Genomic DNA, 23,817 nt, shown 5'->3' on the forward strand with positions numbered 1-23,817 from the left:
TGTCATGCGGTACGCGCGTTCATGAATATGACTGCGAAAAGGAGTAGTGTTTCTAGACCTAGTCGTTTTGCTTTAGGGCCTATACAGCAGTTTATTTCTTGTACTGTAGGTCATATAATATAACAGATATTGACTTTTTCCTTCGGTAGGAATATAACATTTAATTTCCCTTGGGAAGTTATATTTTTGTCTCGGAATACTATATTTTTCCTCAGCGCTACGCGCTTCGGAAAAATATAATAATCCTCGACAAAAATATAACTTCCCGCGAGGATCTCAGATGTTATATTCCACCTCTGGTAAGTCAATATCTGTATAATATTTTTTTTTTTTTTTTTCAGTAAGGGGGGGGGGCGCACCGGGTGGAGCTGCCGGCAATTACTGGCAGCAACTTCAGGAGAATGGCATTGCGACTCAATGCCAGCGAGCGGAGCCAGCGAGCTTGAAAATTTTGACATTTTGCAATCAAAAAACTGCCGTTTGTAGCTATACTTTTTCGCTTTGGAAATTAAGAGGGGGCGGGACGCCCGGTGCGCCCCTCCCCCTGGCCTATAAACTTATCCAAAACCACAGGTGGCGCTCTATATGCAAGACACATTTTCAGAAGCCTAGGCACCGAGTTACACTTTGATCCAATTTAGTGAGCGCGCGCGACCTATATTTGTCATTTGTGCGTGTCTTGAGCTGTCTGGTGAAGCCGTCTGCTGCTGTGATGCGATGACCAACGTGCGTCATTTGTCTAGTAGAACTACCAAATTCGAAGAGCTTTTACTGTGAAACCGAGTATGGGGAGGGATTTGTGTGTAAACTGTAGTACGGGGATGTCGAGGGATTTGTGTGTATATTGTAGGCAACCGTTCACTCGAAAAGACAAGGGGTGGAACAGGTTTCGAGTGGCAAGAATTACATCGGAAAACACCTGGACGACTGTGTTTGGAAAGCCGGCACTTTATAAACCTTCCTCCTTCATATGCAGAACATGCTACAAATTTCTGGTGTCCAACACACGCCCTGCGAAGTCCACCAGAGGGCTCAACAAAAAGAGGAGTTTAGTGAGGATTCTGAAAGCGGGAAATCCGAGACCAAAACGAGAGGCAAAGGCAACGGCAAAGCCAAATCCGGCAAATGGTGAGGTTCTGGGCATACTCGTGAAATAGGCCCCACCACTGCTAGCCTAACCAGACACTGTTACGCTATGCGACGTACCATGTTCAACAGCGACTGGGCTGTGTATAACCGCATAACCGCGACCCCATACGGACAAATACGTACCGTAAAGGTTACTGTTACTGTGTTACAGCGCCCCGCGATGGGGTTAGGCTGTGTATAGTTACACCACTGCGTGCCCGTACTAAATAAATTGCCTAATTACTAGTACAACGTATAGCGTTTAGTACTCGTGAATTTAACCCCGGGACGCTCCGTGTACACGGTTAACGTCATAGTGTTTGGGGGGGGGGGGGGGGCGGCGTGGGATCTCCGTGTACACAGAGGTCACAGTCCCACCAGTGCATAGCACTGCGTGTTGTGTGTTGCGCACAGCACAGCCCTCTCCAGGACGCGTTTTTTTTTTAAGACGGCACAGATTGGGGCATGGCGCGTGTTAAACCTATGGGAAAAACGTTGGGTTAGGGTTTTTGGTTATGGTTATGGTTAGGGTTGGGGTTAGGGTTAGGGTTAGGGTTTGATGGTTAGGGTTAGGATTAGGATTAGGGTTAGGTTTAGGGATAGGGTCCTCAATAGATTTTTAGTTTCCCCAATCTGTGCCGTCTAAAAAAAACACGCCTCCAGGACAGCGTCTTCGCTTTGGGGAGAGTTCTCATTCAAGGTTCAAGGTGTAGCCCCATTTGGGTGGCATTCATCGGTAGGTAAGCACGGCGGTGGGGGGGGGGGGGCTTCCTTCCACAAATGTTAGACCTCTAGAGTAAAACCCCAATTTTCGGACACTTACATTTTTTGGGCAATATTTATTCAACTCAAGTAATTTTCCACAAAATGAAATCTATCGGCCCGGGAAACCCGCTCATGAGGACCGCTCGCGCTCCCCCTTAACTGTTAAGACTAACGCTAGCGTTAAGGGGACTGCCCGGCCGCGGCCGCCTCATGAGGACCCCGGAGATTCCTCTAACGTTAAATAAAAAGTTTTGGTACCTCAAAAGTTTCCCTGAATTTCCTCGTCTTGGTTTGTATTTCATGTTAAAGTACGTTGTCTGTGAGAATTACTCGCCCCAAAGTGCTCTCATGTCTTAGTAATCATGCAATAATGGTTTCGTACCAGAGCCGTCGCTGTACAGTGCGATAAATATTGTACAAAACCACTGACTGCGACCAGCAGCGTGCAGCCCATTGTAGTTTTGTACGCATAGCTAACTGGGACCAGCAGCCCCATACGCATAGCGTAATGGGGCTTCGCATTGTAACATTCAGGATCATGACAGAATTAGTATCGCGGGTAAATGTCAATTTAAAATCCCAAAATTTCTTCGATTTGAAGACTTACCAATTAAGTTAAAGTATTGAAAACAGGCTTCGAACAACGTTTGGTTCTGCTAGTTGTTCAGTTCTGCCAATAGTCCCTTTCTTTTCGAATTGATGACTGAATGTGACTCGGTCGAGAGGACCTTGGGAGAGCTACTGTACACCATGGACCGATGCATACACTGACTACTACGACCAGCTCATGCGCACACAAACATCTTATCCGTTGATATGGGATTTGAAATTTGTGCGCATGTGATGTGTTCACATGTACTGGCTGTAGTATTCAGTGTTCATGGTGTATGTAGCTCTCCCAAGGTCCTCTCGGCCGAGTCACATTCAGTCATCAATTCGAACAGAAAGGGACTATAGGCAGAACCAAACGTTGCCCGAAGCCTGTTTTCAATACTTCACCTTAATTGGTAAGTCTTCAAATTGAAGAATTTTTGGGATTTTAAGTTAACATTTATCCCGCGATACTAAATCTGTCATGACCCTGAATGCTACAATGCGAAGCCCGATTACGCTATCCGTATGGGACTGCTGGTCGCTATGTGTATGGGGCTGCTGGTCGCAGTTAATTGCATGATTACTAAGACATGAGAGCACTTTGGGGCGAGTAAGTCTCACAGTGTTCGTTATATGAAAGGTACTTTAATCTGAAACACAAACTAAGACAAGGAAATTTTTGAGGTACCAAAACTTTTTATTATCTTTAACAGTGCTAGTCATACGGACCCTGGGGAAAGACCTCAAGAGGACCCCTATTCACTTCTTTTTCATTTCACATCTGACGTATAAATTGTCGCAACTTTACACAGTGATTTTCATGGAAGAAAAAATCCTGTCTGTTTTTTTCTTCAAAAATCGAGTTTTAATCAACCGATGCAGAGCGCCCATCAAAACACAAGTGCCAGCGTGTTCGCACAAGGCCAGACTGCCGCACCTAGCGGCCTGATCCGTCAAAATATTTTCGGTGCTTTTTTCTGCGGCTCGCACATCTCCGCGCGCGAATCAGCCTCGTGAAGCTGAAGTCTGACATCTATTTACACAAATTCGTATACGACAAAAATGAAATCAGTACTAATCTGATCTTGTGCATACATGTATATATATTCCTAATTACTATTCCACACTGAGTGATAGAGTAGGTGGGTACTCCAGTTTGTTAGCAAACTAATAACTTTGTAGGTATGACGAGTTCACTTCCTTTGTCAATTCCGCGCCGTCCCCTAATTTTTGCCAGTTTTGGCGCTTTCCTGGAATCATCCCGCGGTTGGACGTCACATCACATCACGCATCCAGCACATCCAGACATTGTAAATACCCGAGACTCCAGTGAGCTGCATCTCCACTAACGTCACCATCTCAAACCTGTGTATTACAGTTGAACCTCTATTATCCGGCCTCCCTTTATCCGGATCTCTCTATTATCCGGACGCAATCTCGCCGTGATTTTTTTTAAAGTAATTACGGGAAGAAAGGGGGATTCCCAACTCCTTGAGAACTCCTACCCAAACACACATGAATTACATATTACTTCCAATATGATTAACATACATTACATCAAACTTCCTTCCAAATTGCTTACCTTCAGACATTTCAACATCCCGAAACATCCCCAAATGTAACAATGAAAAGGTTGCAGTATACACATTACTACATGTGGTACTACAATGGGCTACATCAGTACATGTGTATGTATATGTACATGTATAAAGCATTGAGTCTCCCGTATCCGGCCAAATCCCTTATCCGGATGAGCCCCGGTCCCGACTTGTCCGGATACGAGAGGTTCAACTGTACTTGATTTATAAAGATATGGGTCGAAAACTAACCGCATTTTTCATGTACTTTTTTGTTGGTCAATACCAGTCAGCTACATGTAGCACTCGCTCAAAAGTCGAGATGTCCGAAGATGTTCGTCCCAAACATTTACGCACGTCGCACTCGGAAATCCCGCACATATAAGTTAATAAGTACTCAAGTATACCCTACTGTACGTATACGTACCGGTATGTGGTATACGCCACATGTAAATGCACAAGAAAGGCCGGCTGGCAGCCCGAACTAGTATTTGTTAGAAGTTGTTTACATTACATACAGCAGGGCTCGACACTAACGGTGGCCCGGTGGCCCAGGGCCACCAAAATTGAAAGTCGGGCCACCAAATTTTAAAAAAGGGCAAATTTGGTGGCCCGCCTCGGGCCACCAAAATTTTTTTAAAAGGACGACAATTTGTAACTTTTTGCGCCGGAAATTAGCAGTTATATTTGTTTAAAAGATGGATTAAAAGGACTGAATGAGTGCCTGAGAGTGAGTGTTGCGAGTTTGTTGAGGTTTATTTATGAGTAGATGTATGTCCAACTTCCAATTCTTACTATGACTGGATAAAACTTAGATATTTGACTCATTAAAAAAAACAGGACTTTAATGCATTTTTATTGTTTTTTTTTTTCGGGGCCACCAAATTGGTCTCTCGGGCCACCAAAAATGTGAAATTGAGGATTTTGGCGGCCCCATCGGGCCATCAAACAAAAAAGTTAGTGTCGAGCCCTGCATACAGGATTGACAGCGCGTATAGTAGTAGCGCGCGCGCGACACACTTTTAACGATAGTTGTATAACAACTGATTGAGTGTGCACGTACTGCTAGTGTAAACATTGTGACGTCAGTGACTATACGCTTTTTTGCACGGCGGTGCATGTTAGTAAGAAAATAATGCACGCACACGTGACTCATTTCAGCGCTTCCAATTGCCTGCATTCTTGAACCCATTTTATAATTTAGTAGATAATTATGGAACATCTAACGTTAACGTTAGCTAGGGTCTAGGCCACTACATGTATAAGTTGTTAACGTCGTTAGGCCCCTGGGAGCTGCAGAGAGTCCAACTCTCCTGGGAGATCTCCAGCCAATGCATGCATGAAAATACTAGTAAACTAATAAGATGAATAGAATAGAATGTGCTTAAAGTTATTAATTGAAGTCTAATTTAAGCCAAATTGAATCTTTGAATTAATATTACTTACAATGTAGGCCCCTACTGCCATTGTAGAGTATGGTCTAGACTGTATAGTGAGGTGCCTGCACCTTGTCAGGGGCCCGAATACCGTCGCCCTGCTTAAAATTGTTTTGAGCGCACTAAACAAAAATTCATGCCCGGGACTGTGTTCGGTACGCTTGAAACTTGGCAAGGCTACCACAACCAAGCAAATTGTGGTGAAAACCGAACAGTTTTTCGCGAAAATCTGACATTTTAATAGGGTATAGGAATACATGTTATAAGTCACTGGCACGCATCTTTCACGTACGTATCTATGGGAACATCACGGTTTTCCCCACTTACGTCTTTTACGTGCTAAGTCTATGGGAGCACTGGTGACGAGTTACAGGCCCCTTCCTTTGCGCACAACTATTCCGCATCGTTAGCGTTTGACGACGATAGCTGCAAATTTTTGTTATCGATCAGTGAACTTGTGATTCCATAATTGGAATTTTCAGCATTTTTCCTGTATGTGAGTTGGATTTCAGAGAATTTCAGTGGCGAAATGTGATTCAAATATGCGCAAACATTAACTATGACGAGGTGCGGGTCACTCAAGTATAATGTCTAAAAAAAAAGAAAGAAAAGAAAAAGGCTGAGATACATGTAGCATGAGCATTGAGACTTTATAAGAAAGCATCCATCAACCCTGACCGAGCAAGGGACTTGCTGCCCATCAAGTTGGACCACCACTAACCAGGAGAGGAGACTCCAGTTTGCTAGGGTGGATTCAGAGTCAGACGGGAGAATCTCCAGATCAGAAGGGGCTTGGGGTTCGGAGTGTCTGATTCTTTAGTAATTCGTGTACAATTGGCTTTCATGCATTCATTTTGTAATGACACGGTCTTCAACATTATTTCCCCTGTGCTGTATCTAGAGAATTTATCTTCTCAATTTTCTTCCATTTTAAGATGGTGCTGATGTGCCCGAGGAAAGGACCGACAATGACACATTGGCTACTGCTCCAGCAGAGCCAGAGACTGAAGTGCCTGAGGAAGGGAGTGAAGATGACACATTGGCTACTCCTCCAGCAGAGACTGACGTACCCGAGGAAATAATTGAAGACGACGTAGAGGAAATTATGGAAGATGACGTAGAGGAAATTAGTGAAGATGACGTAGAGGAAATTATTGAAGATGACGTAGAGGAAATTATTGAAGACAACACATCGGCTACTCCACCAGCAAACACTGACGTGCCCGAGGAAAGCACTGAAGGTGACACTCCACCAGCTGAGAGTGCCATTCAGCTTCCTGAGCTACACTATAGCAAAGACGTCTCAACGGTTGGGCCACCTCCAAAGAATTGGCAGTGGGTGCTAGTACCAGTTCTTCGTCCTTGTGATCCAAAGAAAGGTTAGATACCATGTTTGAAATGTGTGAAACAATCTAGGAGTACATGCAAGCACTTTCTGTTATAATAAACCCCAGCCCCATAGTAAGATTTTCATTTCCCAAATCATGATGTAGCTATCCGATTGGTTGATCATCACAACATGTATGCAGATAGGACAGAAGTTATTTGTTGTTTGAAGGTTTGCATGGTGAAGTAAATGAGGGAGAAAGATTTGTGGTGACACCATGTGTATGTAGTCCGTAATCGAATCATTGTTTGGCAGAAGAGCCTAGAAAGAGGAGAATTGAAGAGGGAAGCGACATATGGGGGTTGTGAGGAGGGAAAAAAGTGAAGAGTAGGGACAGTAATGGGCTAGAAGTTGAAGTTGCACTCTCTCTCTCCCTTCTCTCAACATAGTCTCATCTCTCTTTGACTTGCCTTTCCTTCGCGGGATCATTCATCCTTTCTTCATTGATTCCGCATTCCATAGTCCACATTGTTCGCCGACTGTGTTCTTCTCTTGGTTTCATGAATCTTCACTTCTCTCTCCTATCTCCATGATTTTCCAACATTCAATTTCTCCCTCTTCCTCTTCCCTTCTATTTCATCTTCCTCTTAACGATGTCCAAACATCTTACTTGATTCTCACTCTATTCTTCCTTACCACTCTCTCTGTTCCTTTCTCTACCGTCTCCACTAGTGCAACTTCAACTTCTAGCCCATTACTGTCCCCCACTCTTCACTTTTTTCCCTCCTTACAACCTCCATACGTCGCTTCCCTCTTCAACTCTCTTCTTTCTAGGCTCTTCTGCCAAACAATGATCTGGTTAAGGACTCCTTGTATACTGTACATACACATGGTGTCACTGCAAATCTTTCTCCCTCAGGACAGAAGTGTCATTACACACTGTTACTGTCAGCCGTGCAATTTTATAAAATGGGTAGTGAAGAATCCTGCGATCCTGCAATTTCATTGTCCCTGTTTCACCTTGTTTTCTTTCCCTAAATATGTACACCTGCTACCTGAATGTAATTTGCATCTTGCACACATGGTTGCACCTTGAGCATATACATGTAATGGATGTATTAAATGGAATCAGTTTCTGAGCAGTACAATTTCAAATGATTATAATAATGATAATAATAATAATGATAATGATAATGATGGTAGTAATAATAATGATAATGATAATATTAATAATGACGATTGTAATTATTTTTATTATTATCATTATTATCATTATTATCATTATTATACTGATATCATTGCTATCATCAATATTCAAATTTTTGGTGTTATTTTCTTCTAAAATAATCAAGAGTTACATATACAACTGTATACTATTTGAGGGAGGGGGAGGGGGGAAAAACCTTATTTAGGCACAGAATCTGTACCTTTTTTGTCCATCCGTATTTGCGATGTTGTTTCTGTACTACCTGGTAAGTACTACATGTACTATTCATTGAATTTTCTTCTTTGTATGATAAAGCTACACCGCCCCAGAGAAGTGTCGAAGGCCACACAAGGACAAAGGGCCAGAAGAAGAAGAGTCAGATTCAAGGTCCTGTTCTTCATGCTCCAGTCTCAGGTGAGATACTGTAAACGTCATAAATTTCGCGAGTCTAAATTTTCGCGATTGGGGAATTCCCGACTATTTCGCGAGTGGTTAGATTCGCAATTGTGGAATCTTGTTCTGAACGGAGAAATGTACAGGCGTACATCACATTCACATCGGGATCAGAGTCAATATTTTCACGTGTCTTAAATTCCGCGAATTGCACCTGACTTGACAAATTCACAAAAGTGAAAACCTCATGAAATATTTGACATATACAGTATTCTACAACAGGAAATTTTAGGATGCCTGAAACTTTTGCAAATTTTGCAAGGAGCCAAGACTTGCGATAGTAAAAAGCACGCAAATGCTCTTCTCTACTCATTGCATTAAATGCCACTTGGCAACTTGCGACCATCAAAACCAACAAAAACTTGCCATACATGGATTTTTAGTAAAGGGCAGATTCTGAAAGAGCAGACTATATATTCAAGCTGTAAAATGATTAGGTAGCTCAATTTAAATGGAGTCTCCTAACATATCTTAATATTGGCAAAAAAGCACACACTCTGGAAAAGTGTGAACCGAGAAAAGAGGCCCTGAAGTTACAGGGTCTATTCAAGTGCTTAATTTCACCAAACTGTGCTAGCTGTGCGATGAATGGGACAAAAAACAGGATGTAAACCACTGGAGCTGTAACAATGAAGAGATACATGTAATCAGATTAAGGTGAAATTAATCTGGTCATGATTAGTGCCAACTTTCAAAGCATTAGCATTATCCCTTATATAGGAAAAAAGTTTTACTAGACTTGGAAGTGAAGAGTGTGCAAAGGGTTGTTACACTACCAACACTATTCGCGATGCTTTGACAGTGGAAACGCCGTCCTTACACCGTGATTTAGTCGTCCTATGGTTGTGCTTTCGTCGTGAAAAAGTCGTGGTTTTATTGTGATATCGCTGTGAAATCGATGAGGTAGATAATGAGGTAGCCCCTTTGTCATGTTAATAGATCTTTGTTCGCCCTCTTTAGAAAATGTAACAATCGGAACAAAAGCACAGTTCTGGCGAGGGTGTCTTGATCGGACTCTCGAAAGCTTTTGTTATAGCGCAGCAAGCCGTCCGCAAATTTCTATAGTCGCGTGGATTAGATTACTACCATAGCTTACCGTTAGATTACTACATTGTTTGAATTCCCTCAGTTCATCGCGCTTTGCCGCCCGGGCACACGATAATCGCTTCGACTGCGAAGTGCACATTTAGTGAGGACGGAAAAAAAAGATATAAACTTTAGCGAAAGTGCATGATCAGACTCTAGGTATATTCTGAAAACATGCATCTAATCGATCGCTTATTTTCCGTCGCAAATTACATGGTAAAATGTGCAACAAAATCATTTGTATTTTACGTAAAGACGTTTTATAAGACCTCCGTGAACGCAATGTCAACGCAAAGCGTGAACTCAGTAAAATCGGAGAAACAGTAAACACCCTGCCTCACTCAAAACATCTGTAAACTCTCCCTTTCTGCATCGATTTCCACTCCAAATTTCACTTCGATGGAGTTTGTAATCCGTTCCTGTCGCCGTAACGAAAATGTCTAGAACATCAATGGTACTGAAAATGACTTACCGAATATTCCGATGTATCAAGGCAGGGCTTGACACTAACGGTGGCCCGGTGGTCCAAAATTTCAGAAATGAAGATTTTGATGGCCCGATCGGGCCACCAAAAAAGGTCGGATGTTTGCCTTTACTTTTGGAAATGAAGAGCGGTAACAATCGGCTCCGTAAGATGCTAAAATAAATGTCAGATGTTTGCTTTATTTTTGGCAATGAATAACGGTAATATTCGACTCCGTATGATACAATAATGAATGTCGGATCTTTGCTCATACATTGTACTTTTGGAAATGAATAACGGTCAGCTCCGTACGGTGCTGAAATTAACGTCAGATACTAGTATTTGATTTTGCGTTCGGAAATGAATAAGGATAACATTCGGCTCCGGAAGATGCTGAAATAAAATAATGTCGAATGTTTGCTTTGACTTTCGGAAATAAATAACGACAATGTTCAACTCCGTACGATGACAAAATAAATGCCAGATATTTGCTTTTACGTTCGAAAGTCAATAACAATAACATTCAGCTCCGGAAGATGCTGAAATAAATGTCAGATGTTTGCTTTCAATTTTGGCAATGAATAACGGTAATATTCGACTCCGTATGATACAAAAATGAATGTCGGATCTTTGCTCATACTTTTGAAAATGAATAACGGTAAGATTCAGCTCCGTACGGTGCTGAAATTAATGTCAGATACTATACTATTTGATTTTGCGTTCGGAAATGAATAAGGATAACATTCGGCTCCGGAAGATGCTGAAATAAAATAATGTCGAATGGTTGCTTTGACTTTCGGTAAGGGATAATGATAACTTTCAACTCCGTACGATGATAAAATAAATGCCGGATATGATATTTGCCTTTACGTTCGAAAGTCAATAACAATAACATTCAGCTCCGGAAGATGCTGAAATAAATGTCAGATGTTTGCTTTCAATTTTGGCAATGAATAACGGTAATATTCGACTCCGTATGATACAAAAATGAATGTCGGATCTTTGCTCATACTTTTGAAAATGAATAACGGTAAGATTCAGCTCCGTACGGTGCTGAAATTAATGTCAGATACTAGTATTTGATTTTGCGTTCGGAAATGAATAAGGATAACATTCGGCTCCGGAAGATGCTGAAATAAAATAATGTCGAATGGTTGCTTTGACTTTCGGTAAGGGATAATAACTTTCAACTCCGTACGATGATAAAATAAATGCCGGATATAATATTTGCCTTTACGTTCGAAAATAAATAACAATAACATTCAGCTCCGGATGATGCTAAAGTAAATGTCGAATGATTACTTTCACGTTCGGAGATGAAAAACCAATATTCAACTCCGTACGATGATTAAAATGTCGGATGCTTGCTTTTACTTTCGAAAGTAGATAGCGGCTCCGGAAGATGTTAAAATAAAATAATGTCATGACGATTGCTTTTACGTTGGAAAGTGAATAGCAGTAATATTCTGCTCCGTACGAAGCTAAGATAACTTTCGGATGTTTGCTTTTAAATTTCGAAATGAATAACAGTAACATTTAGATGCATTCGATGGTAAAATTAACGTTTCATGTTTAATTGCTTTGACGTACGGAATGAATAACAATATAGTATTCAACTCCGTACGATGATAAAATATATGCCGGATGTTTGCTTTTCCGTTCGAAATTAAATAGCAATAACATTCAGCTCCGGAAGATGCTAAAAGAAATGTCGAATGATCCCTTTGACGTTTGGAAATGAATAACAATAATATTCAACTCCGTACGATGATTTGTTAAATAGATTACAGCTCGTTATTCCGAAGGTTCGTTGAAGGCTCTTCGGTCCGAAGATTCGTTATTCCCAAGGTTCCCGGCGTTGTTCCGAATTTCATTTTCTGATTAACTATTCTTCGGAATAACAGCACCCATAAACTAAATGTCTGATGTTTGCTTTTATGTTCGAAAGTAAATTGCAATAACATTCATAATAATCTATAAGCCTATTTGCTAAATCTTAGAACTCAGAATAACAGTAAGATGATTGAATGTTCTATTCATTGATTTTCGACATGACGCACTTCAGTAATATTTGATATTTGTTTTTCTTTGTAGTAGGACCGATGTAGTTTTTCTTAAGTTTTTCTTGATTTTTCTTTCGGGCCACCAGAAAGTTAGTGTGGAGCCCTGATCAAGGTCATTGGCATGTTAGCCCCGATCGGACGCCGTGTTTTTACGAAAGAGTATAGAAGCGCACGAATGTGATTTTTACTACGACTGGGCTGTGTATAGTTATGCCACTTGATAAATGTTGATGTACAGCGAGAGTTATCAACATTTAAATTATGTAGGAAGCGTGATCGTCCGTATTTTGTCATGAGGGTATTCAAAATTCAGATAAACATCTCATTTCTCCCATGCCGTGTGGCGGAATCCGAATGACTGTCACAAACTACTTTCGAGTAAACCTCTATCAATGTACCCTACCACGCCACACTACATACATTGTAGCTAACACGAGTCCATGAGAGTAATGCGTTGCCATGCATCCACGTGCGTCCGCACTACCAGTGAGCAGTCAGTGCAGGTGCGCAGAGCACTTGTACAAAGTGATGCGTGCACCTGATACTCTGGCGTGAACCATGCAGGGCCGTATAAAGAGAGTGGCCATCTCGTTTTTTGGCTTATGTGTTTTGAAGCCTGTGATTGGTCAAAAGCTGGTCCCATGATCTACAGGCGCCATGTCGTTACTAAAGTGCGCTCATAATGCAGTGCCCACTTGTATACGACCACAGAACTCTGTGTTTACGACCTCTTTGGTTTGGTTATTTCGTTACGTCTGAGCGTACACGCTAACCCTGTTACGTGTAATACGCGCGGTATCGACATGGCGTCCAAATTAGCAGTTGGCCAGACTCTCTTTATTATACGGCACTGGCGTGAACCTTAAACTCCTTCCACATGGATGAGAAGACCGGACGAGATCGACGCGACGGGTAACTTAGTGTCGATCACAAATCATTTAAAAGATGACTAGTATTCACACTGATTATGCCTGCATGGATAAGAATTTCAGCACAGCCTTTTTATTCACTTCCAATATGGGGTCTGTAGGCCTATATTTCCGAAGTATACTACTCTCATGAGTCGATGGAATACTAGTACAAACTTAAATTTCGTTTCTCTTGTCACGCACAAAGAGAAAGAGGGAGAGAGAGGGGGTGGGAAACAAACAATCAGAATACTGTTAGCGTTCGTTTAATACATTGTAGTTTAATTTCTCGAATATTAATTCATTGCCTTTCCCACGGCCCTCAGAAACTAAAGTTCATGAACTGGCGGTGTGTCTTGTTTATCATGTTTGGCACGTAAGGAATGCGCGCATACTACTAGACAGGGCGTGTATTCTTCTGCCATTTCTTTCTTCGAAGTCTGAAATGTAATAACCGTCGAGAAGGTTTATTTCATGAGCTTCACATGTTAATCATGATGCATGCATGCCTGAGAGCGTTCGTTCGTCGTGAACCTTCAAACTTGCTCTATACTCAGACAATAATTTCGGGAATTTCCAAGGCAACTGAGTAATATTTCTTTTTAAAAACCATTTATAAGAACAAATGTAACCTGCTAATTGCTTATCGATAAATCGATACAGTTTAAACTATCGTTCTTGTGCCTCACAGTGGTGTGGAGCGTATGCCGTTGAAACGTTCTTTTTAATGATGGAATAAAAAACAAGAACGCAGTTTGGTCGACCGTTCACAAGTCACCGCGGGGCAGCAAGATTTCTTGGGTTTAGCATGCTGTTCGCGCCAATATTTGTGTCGTGTGTCTTTCTTACGTGCGAAAAAGTTTGCTAGCGGATTACAATCTCCCGAGTTTTGTAACCTGCTAATTTGTATGCGTGTATAAGAAGACATTGTAGGCTTCCTGCCAACCTCTTCAGAATATTAAACATCGTTAGAAAATATTTCAAATATTCCACCAAGTGTCTATACCAGATTGTTGTATTTCATTTCTAAAAATGCAAAAGCTCCCCCGTGTGAGAGGGGGACACCCCCTTCTCCACACATTATAGACTTCTCTTCACTCACATAAAGTTGGTTACAGTGAAAGACGCACACGTCCATCAGAAGGTGGTTGTAGCCATTCTCATTGTTCCCCGATCGATCAGTACACATTTTCTTTTTCTTGTTTTTTTTTTTTTTGAAAAAGAATAAAAATATTGTAACAAAGTGTGAATTAGATCGTTGAAATTCAGATCTCGATACAAACTTTCCTCGCACCTTTGATCATCAAAGTTCTTACACAGTGACAGACGCGCACGGGACTCACGAGGTGACAGAAAAATCACGATTTTATTATAGCCATGCCCACTGCCCCAGAGTATTAAATTTCTTACATTTTCTAAAAAAAAAAAAAAAAAAAAAATGTGTACATGATGAATTCCATAAAAATGGTGTTGAATATCATATCTAAAATACAAATGCACCCGTGATGGTCTGTCACAAGCTCTGTGCTCTCTATTATGCTCCAGCTCTCCCTCGATTACGTGCTCTTCCCCTCCCGCACACGTAAATATGGATATAGTGCCTATACCTGTTACATGTATCTTTGGACACTGTTTCATACGAGGGTATGATTAACCCCCACCCCCACCCCCAAAAAATAATGCAATCGTTACATGGAGTTTCCGCCAGATGTTGCTTACGCTATATGAATAAAAAACCGCGTAGATAAGTAACAATTACCATAGGTACTCTCTTAAATTAAGCTCTTACCATAGAGGTCACATCAGTCGGGTCACTAATAAAAAGAACTGTTCATAGATAATTATAGGGGCCAACCCCGATTTGTAAAGCCTGATGTTCTTTTTTTCTATTTTGTTTGCATTTAATTACAAACGTATACAAACTGTTTCTTGACATAAAAGCCAAGGTGCTCCCTGCCCTATCGTGGGTTGTTTAACAATGACCCGGATATTCATTAACTCCTTGCGGCTGGAAGCTTTTGTGCTTGATGATGATATCAATAGGTGGAACGGCATTGAGTCGCTGAGCTGCGCATGCATGACCAACGATGACCGAGCTGTGCCGATATAATGGGTCGGTTTGGAGATGGATCTTTTCCACCTCCCTGGTTCGATGTAAGGTAACATGGACATTATAGTACACTTCGTCGTCAGAAAACGACTAACAGTTATTTACTGTTGATCACCAAATCCTCGAAGTAGTATTCAGAGTAATTTCACAGTTCAAAATTTAACTCCCTTTAATCTCGTAAGCAGTTTATTACATGCAATTCGGTAAAACGTGAGATCGTATGGGTTTTGCATTGTCATGATCATGTTGTTTATATTACTCGAAAATATCAATAAATGAAATTCTTGCCTCGTATTGTTTTCATTACAACTGATTGAAAATTTGTTTTATATCGACGTAAACTGTGAATTCGTGAATACAACTTGAATGAAAATTACTTGACTGGACATGCATGGGCACTTAAAATCTGATCTATCCACAAAGAATAATATACATGAAGATTATCCCGTATTAATTCTATCAAATTTTGTTAAGGACAGAATTGCATTATTGTTGATAACGGAATTCATGATGCCGTAATTACGATAATTTACCTTGCACTGAATCGTAATATTGCTGTTAATGATACGGAATGTTGCTATAATCACTAACGAGTGCCGCTTAGTTATTTCCGCGTGCAGTATATTATGTCGTATAATATGTTGTTTGTAACAATACTCCGTCATATTTTGAACGGGCCAAGACACAATCACTCGCCCTGCGTATTATACTGTACATAATTATGACATAGTTCACGATATCCCGCTCGATAAAAGTTTAATGATTGGATGAAATGAGCGGCAACTTCTTAGCACTTCTGATTCTTGAGCAGATATATAATTTTCTTTAAGAGAATATCCATATCAGCGTTTTAAGCTTCATGATTTAAACTACGGAAATTGTTCTGTCTGTAGGCTGTTTTATCAACAAGGTTCTATATCTGAAAGAGAAATCGCAAGAGACTTTCAGTTTGCCACTGCTCTGCGTGGAAGTTTCGTCCGCATTTGCACGCTGTATAGGGGCCGAATATATCACTGTCATTATCGTAACACCTCGTCTTCATCATTATCACAAGCGCCCTCGATCTATCATTATCATCATCAAAAGCATTAAAAAAATGTTCAACGTCATAGGGCTCGACACTAACGGTGGCCCGGGCCACCAAAAACACACGTCGGGCCCCTAAAATTTCAGAAATTAAGATTTTGGTGGCCCGATCGGGCCACTAAAAAAAGTCGGATGTTTGCCTATACTTTTGAAAATGAACAGCGGTAACAATCAGCTCCGTAAGATGCTAAAAAAAAAAAAAAAAATGTCAGATGTTTGCTTTTAACTTTGGAAATAAATAACGGGAATATTCGACTCCGTATGATACTAAAACAAGTGTTGGATGTTTGCTTATACTTTTTGAAATGAATAACGGTAAGATTCGGCCCCGTACGGTGCTAAAATTAATGTCAGATATTTGATTTTGCGTTCGGAAATGAAAAGGATTCTTAACATTCGGCTTCGGAAGATGCTGAAATAAATGTCGAATGTTTGCGTTGCCGTTCGGAAATAAATAAGAATGATATTCAACTCCGGATACGATGATGAAATAGATGCCGGATGTTTGCTTTTATACGTTCGAAAGTAAATAGCAATAACATTCAGCTCCGGAAGATGCTAAAGTAAATGTCGAATGATCCCTTTGACGTTCGGAAATGAATAACAATAATATTAAACTCCGTATGATGATAAAATAAATGCCGGATGCTTACTTCTACGTTCGAAAGTAAATAGCAATAACATTCAGCTCCGGAAGATGCTAGAATAAATATCGAAAGATCCCTTTAACGTTCGGAAATGCATACCAATAATATTCAACTCCGTACAATGATTAAATAAATGTCGGGTGTTTGATTTTACTTTCGAAAGTAAAGAGCAATAACATTCGCTCCGGAAGATGCCAAAATAAATATCAGATGATTGCTTTTAGGCCTACATTCGTTTGGAAGTGAATAGCAGTGACATTCTGCAATATACGATGCTGAAATATGTCAGATATTTTGCTATAGCATTTCGAAATGAATAACAGTAACATTTAGTTGCGTTGCATGGGAAAATAATGCCTGATGTTTGCTTTGACGTTCAAAAATGAAAACAGTAACATTCGGCTCCGTATATACGATGCTAAACAATTGTCAGATTATTCATTTCACTTTCGGAAGTGGACAGCAATAGCATTCGGCTCCATGCGATAATGAAATAAATGTTGGATGTTTGCTCTTAAATCTGGAAATGAATAACGGTAATATTCTGCTCCGTACGATGCTAAAATAAATAACACATTGTTGCTTTTACATTTGGAAATGATTAACGGTATCTATCGGTTCAGTTAGGTGCTAACATAAATAGCGGATGTTTACTTTCACGTTCGGAAATGAATAGGGCCTAAGGATAATATTCAGCTCCGTAAGATGCTAAAATGAATGTCGGTTCTTTGCTTTTACATTTGAAAATGATTAACGGCAACATTCGGCTCCGTAAGGTGCTAAAATAATAGTAAAATTGGATGATTGCTTTTAATACAATTTTGTTTGTTTTAGGCTTTCAATACCGATGTAGAAATAAGGACGATACGATAAAATTAGAAGCTGAATGAATATTAAACGACATGTCTCACGTCACGCTCAGGCATCTTGCACTTCTTTAATATTATGGTCTTGGTAAACACGACACGTGGTACGCGCCTGCCGTGATATAACGCATTGAGGAACCTGCATGGTAACGTACATAAACATGCGATTTGTCGTAATTAATGTGGTAGCGAACGCAGGGATTTACGAAGACGAACACAGGGATTTACGAAGACGAATACACATGCTTCGTTGCATGTCTTTTCATGCTATTCTAGGTGCTCGCGTCGATCGACGAAACCATACTATACTGTTACAAACGACATGAACAACGCAAGTAGAGCTTCGTTTGTTGTATCGAAATGGATAAACAAGGTGCTGGAACCAAGATCATCAGCGGATTATCAAACTTTGCAACGCTCCAGAAGCACTGAAACAGCATGATTTGATCGTTCTTCGGCCGTGAACTAGTAGTGAAAAAGTCGTGGTTTTGGAGCCCAAGAGCTGCCGACAAAAGCCGATGTAACAATCGGCGGATTATCACCATGAATAGCATGTGTCTTTTGTTCGATTTTCACGCTGCATAACAAAAGAGTCACTCTAGCCGGCGAGGGGGCGAGGCAGGATGTCGGTGACTGTTCTGCCCGAAAAGCACGACTTTTTCACGACGTAACAACTACTAATCCACGGTAATTTCACATCGATTCCAGCACATTTTCACAACTCGTTCACCACCTAATCACAACGCAATCACGGCAAAACCACGGGGACAATATGTAAGTGCAAAAGCACGACTTTTGCACGACTAAATCACAACGAAACCACAAGTAAAGGACGGCGTTTTCACTGTCAAAGCATCGCGAATAGTGTTGGTAGTGTTAGGAAATGAAGAGGGGCCTCTAAAGACATACTGTACCTGATCTCATTACTCGAAAAACTGCTTAAAATGCACTTTCCCATGATCCCAAAGTAAAGAATAATGTAGAAGAAAGGTAGCTCTTCCACAAACTATGAAAATCCCAATATTGACTTTGTTGACCAGTTTCACCTTTTTTGAGTACTCGCGTGAAATCAAGGGGTGTGACTTTTTGTTCGTTTTGTGATGTATGGTCTCATGTATAGTTGCATTCTGTTTTACTCCATTTTTGTCAAGCCCACCTGAGGTGTGGGGAGACTAAGGGATCGCCTGTGGCGTCTGTCCGTCCGTCGTCCGTCCGTCAGCCGTCCGTCCGTCGTCTGTCCGTAACGCTACAAAAACTTGAATAACTCTCTACTGAGGATTTCAATTTCAATCAAACTTGGAGGGAAGAGTATAAATACAAAGTTACACATTGTATCAAACATTAAGGGCACCTCAAGGTCAAAGGGCACAGGCAGAGGTCAATGAACTTTAGGGCCCAATGTTAAGTTTTTAGGGCACGTTTCGTTTATGGCTTGTAACTTTTGATGTATCTGTCTGTATGTGACCAAACTTAGATGGTAGATGTCCCTTGGGAAGTTGAAGGTTACCTTAAGGTCAAAGGTCACAGACAGGGGTCAACGAAATTTTAGGGCCCAATGTTAAGTTTTTATGGTGCATTTTGATTATGGCTCATAACTTTTGATCCCTTTGTCCGTTTGTGACCAAACTTGGATGGTAGATGTCACTTGGGGAGGTGAAGGTCATGACAAGGTCAAAGGTCACAGAAAGGGGTCAACAAATTTTTAGGGCCCATTGTTAAGTTTTTATGGCGTGTTTCGACTATGGCTCTGAACTTTTGATTGCTTTGTACGTTTGTGACCAAACTTGGATGGTAAATGTCCCTTGGGAAGTTGAAGGTCACCACAAGGTCAAAGGTCATAGGTGGGTCAATGAACTTCTGGGAGTTAGAAAAGTATTGATTTCTTGTACGCGAATGGGCGAGACACAATTTGGTACTTGCCTTGTATTATATCATATCATATTATTTTCCTTATGCTACCTGGTACTCTATATATTGAATTTTCTTATGTTTTAGATAAAGATAAAGCACCCCAGGAGAAGACCACTGATGACTCATCCACAACGCCATCCACAGAGCAACAGAAAGGGCTTCCGACGCAAGGCCCTCTTCCTCCTGCCACAATCGCAGGTTAGATACTGCAAGACCAAAAATTTTAGCATGCATGAAACCTTTGCGAATTTCACAAGGAGCCAGGTTTTGTGAAAGTTAATAGCACGGAAATAGCTTAGTTGTCTACTCAATACGTTGAATACCAGTGACAGTTTGTGAAAGTTTTATGTCTCAAAAAGATAAGTTATCATGTAAAGTTGTTGTAAACGTGGAATGAACAAAATAGATAAATTTGGAACACTCGACATCGACACTATGATATACAAGATTGTAACTTGAGATTTGTTGTCAGTGTCAATGTTAAATTTAGATTAATTCATTTTGGAAATAAAATATCCAAGATATTGTTCTATCAAGTTTAACACTAAGCAAAATCATAGAGAGTCAAAATTTAGTTATCTATTTCACTGTTTTTCAGCTTTTGTTTTGTTTTTTTCTTTTCGAAATTGTCACTGACCAATTTTTCACCATACATAGCAAAGAAATAATCATTCAAAATGACAAATAGTCAAAATTATGAGGTTTCTATGACTTTAATAACAGCACACATTTTTTCAAAGAAAATGTATGCAAAATCACAAAATTGTGCCCATTTTGGGGTGACATTTGTTACAAAAACGGTCCATGCGGATGTTGCACATTTGGTCTCAAAAGTTAGCATGAGACTTAAAAAAAGGAGATCTAGAAGACTCGGGACAAGGCCTCATGCTGCACAAATACAATGTATTGCAGGAAATGTCAAGGGGGGGGGGAGACAGATTCCACCCCTCCCTCTCCCCTCATGGGCCTTTTAGGCTTAATCATGTAAAGAAATAGTCCACTAAAGCGGAAATCATGTAAAAAATAGCCCATTAAAGCAGAGAGCACTGTATTTAAAAGCAATAAAAAATATTTCCTAATCAAGATTTAGTATTCAGTTGTAACTAGCTATTACAATACTGTGCATTCCCAATACAAAGAACACAGTTAATATAAACAAAAATTGTAATTTAAATTAGCAATATGGAATTTGCTGGTCTTGATAAGGACTTCTTAACGTGGAGGTCCACTGTATGGTCAGGTAGCAGAGTGAAATTACTGTTATACACGGTGGATAAAAACACAAACTTTGGAGAGATGATCTTTCAGGATCTACTCATTAATGTTAGAGTAGGAGTCCTCTAGAATTTTTTTAGAAATTTATTTTTGTGGTATAAATGCTGAATATTACTTTGGAGAAAATTTGCGTTGATGAAACTTTCACAAATTGCTCAAGGAGTCCAGAGTAGTGGAAGCAAAATGTGCGCAATTCTGAACAGTGTATTGAATGCCAGTGACGATTTGTGGAATTTTCATGCAGCAAAAAAGAAAATAGGCTGCAATTTGCAAAAGTTTCCTGTCTCAAAATTTGAAGCCAAGCGAACAGAGATGTAGTAAAAGTGGAAATCAATAGTGATTCAAATTTGGGGTTTCATTTTTTCAAGTTTCATAAGTTATCCTTGCGGGAGGATGGGAGGGGACACCTTATTTGGACAGATAATCGGATCATAACTTTTACATTTACCTTGTTTTTTTATACGAGTGCATCTTTGTCCATTTTCCCTAAGCCCTGTAACTTGAATTTTCTTTCTTTTGAAGGTGGTGATAAAGCGCCCCAGGAGAAGAACAAAGGTGCCTCATCTTCTACTGCAGCCACAGCGCAAAAGAAGAAATACCTGCTTGTGGGTCCTCTGCCTCATGGCCCTGACCAAGGTTAGATACTCTAATGCCCAGCTTGCATGAAAGTTATGAATAAATGAATAAATAAATAAATAAATAAATGAATGAATGAATGAATGAATGAATGAATGAATGAATGAATGAATGATTAAATAGATAAATGAATAAATAAGTAAATAGATAAGTAAATAAGTGAATGAATAAATTGGAAATAAATAGATAAATAGATAAATAAATAAATAAATGATAAATCGAAAGATAGATAATAAATCAAAAGATCTGGAAAATTATGCCAGTACCCATATAGTAGATGAATTGCCTGAAACTGTCTGATGTTTTCTTTGTGGTTTTATGCCTCACTGTTTTTATTGTTTATATATACAGTGTTGAATATATAATTGGATAAGTTGAAAAACATTGGAGGTCAACAAAGGAATATCAGAATTATTTCTGTGACCCACAAGTCTCTTGGTAAAGTCTTTATATTAAAGAGGCTTTCAAATTAACATAATTTAAAATAGATGTAAATTAACATGCATTGATCTATCTTGCATAATTTAGAAAGTTATTGATATGAAAGTAATATTACTGTACTTTTCATTGAATAATAGACCATTACATGTATGGAATTTTCAGTTGCTAAAAGGATTATGTAATTGCTATGGAGAGAGTTGTGCCCACCCTGGGCAGGCACACTTGTGCAAGACATTGTGATGTTAAATGGTTATTGAAATGATGAGCATAAGAGGGCTTTTTCATGTACCCCCCCCCCCCCCCCCCAGTGAACCGGAGACAGAGACATCTACTTAGCCATAAGCCACTTGAGAAGCCTCTTCATTTCAATTCAATTCATACATTTATTCAGTAATAAAAATCGTTTCGATATAAGATGTTTACAAAATGTAGCAGGTACAGTTCTGAGAAAGCCAGAGGCTTGTTAAAATAGAATGTACCCTCAAAAACAAATCATGCACATATTGCGATTCAAACATTAAAATATCAAATGATAAAATGAGCACAGAGAGAATGAAACTTATTTAAACAAGCACGAAATTAAAATTAACAGAAATTACCAATAACATCAAGGAAACATGGAGAGAATAAAACATACTAAGACAGAGGACAAAACAAATAACATCACATGAAGCAAAGCAAACAAAACAGAACGAGGTATAGAATGAGACTACAAAAATACGTGGAAATAGTACGAGAAGACATTGCCGATTGCAGCTCATGTAAAATACTTACTAAAAAAATGTAATTCAAATTTCCTATTTTGACTAAAATGAGGAGAAGGCAAGAGCATATCAAAATTTTTTCTTGAAATTGTTCAGAGGCAGCTTTTTAAGATTTTCTGGAATTCCGGAGTTCCAAATATTAGATCCATGAAACCTTATCGACTGTTTTTGGGCACAAGTTGTTCCGAAACAGAATGGATAAATATTGAATTGATGCCATGTGTTTTTTGAGTTAATTTCATTACAACGTTTCAAATAATCCATTATCCATAATCCATTTCTATTTCACTACTATTTAATACTGAAATCCTACTTCAATCTCTGAAATTTTATCAATATGAAATCTTGTATATTATAATGCTTTGTGTGACTCTTCATAAATAATGGTTTGATGAAATTCATCGTTGCTGTAAAGGAGTTTATGTAGCCAGTCTCAGAATGAAAGAGAAACCGAGTGCATACTTAATTGTTTTTATTTTGTTGTCACAAATTTCCAATGTTCACCACATTCGATTTGAAGTATTTCGGGATGTATCATATTTTTCATATCTAATCTGACTTGAATTTTCTTCTGTTTCAGGCAGTGATAGAGCTCGCCAGAAGAAACGTGTCTCATTCACAATTTCAGCCAGAGAGATACTGAAGCGTTACGACTCCCCAAATCTTCTTCCTCATGGTCCAGTCTCAGGTTGGATACTGTAAAACCCAAAATTTCAGCAAAAGTTTTGCCAAGATTTATGACTGAAAATAGCACGCAAAAGCTCTGGTCTACTCAATGCATTGAATGCCAGTGGCAATTTGCCAAAGTTGCATGCCTCGAAAGGATTGTCATCATTAATAGTTATTATAAACACTGCGCTTGATGGTAAAATAAACACATAAATAATACTCGAGTCTAGCAATGAATGAAAAGCAGTATTAACAATATAGATAACAAATAACAATGATCAAATCATAGTACAGTCAAACCTGTCTATAGCGGCCACCCAAGGGAAACAAAAAAAGTGGCCGTTACAATTGTATGAGTTATACAGGTGGCCGTTATAGACAGGTTTTCCAACTTCGTGTGCATTG

At 39.7% G+C, this 23,817-nt stretch overlaps 1 protein-coding gene across 2 annotated transcripts in view; it reads left to right on the forward strand.

Moving 5' to 3' along the window:
• The first annotated feature begins 721 nt into the window (after positions 1 to 721).
• LOC140235672 (uncharacterized) overlaps positions 722 to 23,817 on the forward strand; it is a 75,159-nt gene continuing 52,063 nt past the window's right edge. For both annotated transcript variants that reach the window (XM_072315690.1, XM_072315691.1), the window contains exons 1-5: positions 722 to 1,128; positions 6,436 to 6,879; positions 8,350 to 8,448; positions 21,425 to 21,538; positions 23,324 to 23,431. In XM_072315690.1, coding sequence (XP_072171791.1) covers positions 786 to 1,128; positions 6,436 to 6,879; positions 8,350 to 8,448; positions 21,425 to 21,538; positions 23,324 to 23,431 — 1,108 coding nt within the window. In that variant the 5' untranslated portion in view covers positions 722 to 785. The remainder of the gene's footprint in view (positions 1,129 to 6,435; positions 6,880 to 8,349; positions 8,449 to 21,424; positions 21,539 to 23,323; positions 23,432 to 23,817) is intronic.

This window comes from Diadema setosum, chromosome 12 (genome assembly GCF_964275005.1).
Source record: "Diadema setosum chromosome 12, eeDiaSeto1, whole genome shotgun sequence".
Classification (NCBI taxonomy): domain Eukaryota; kingdom Metazoa; phylum Echinodermata; class Echinoidea; order Diadematoida; family Diadematidae; genus Diadema; species Diadema setosum.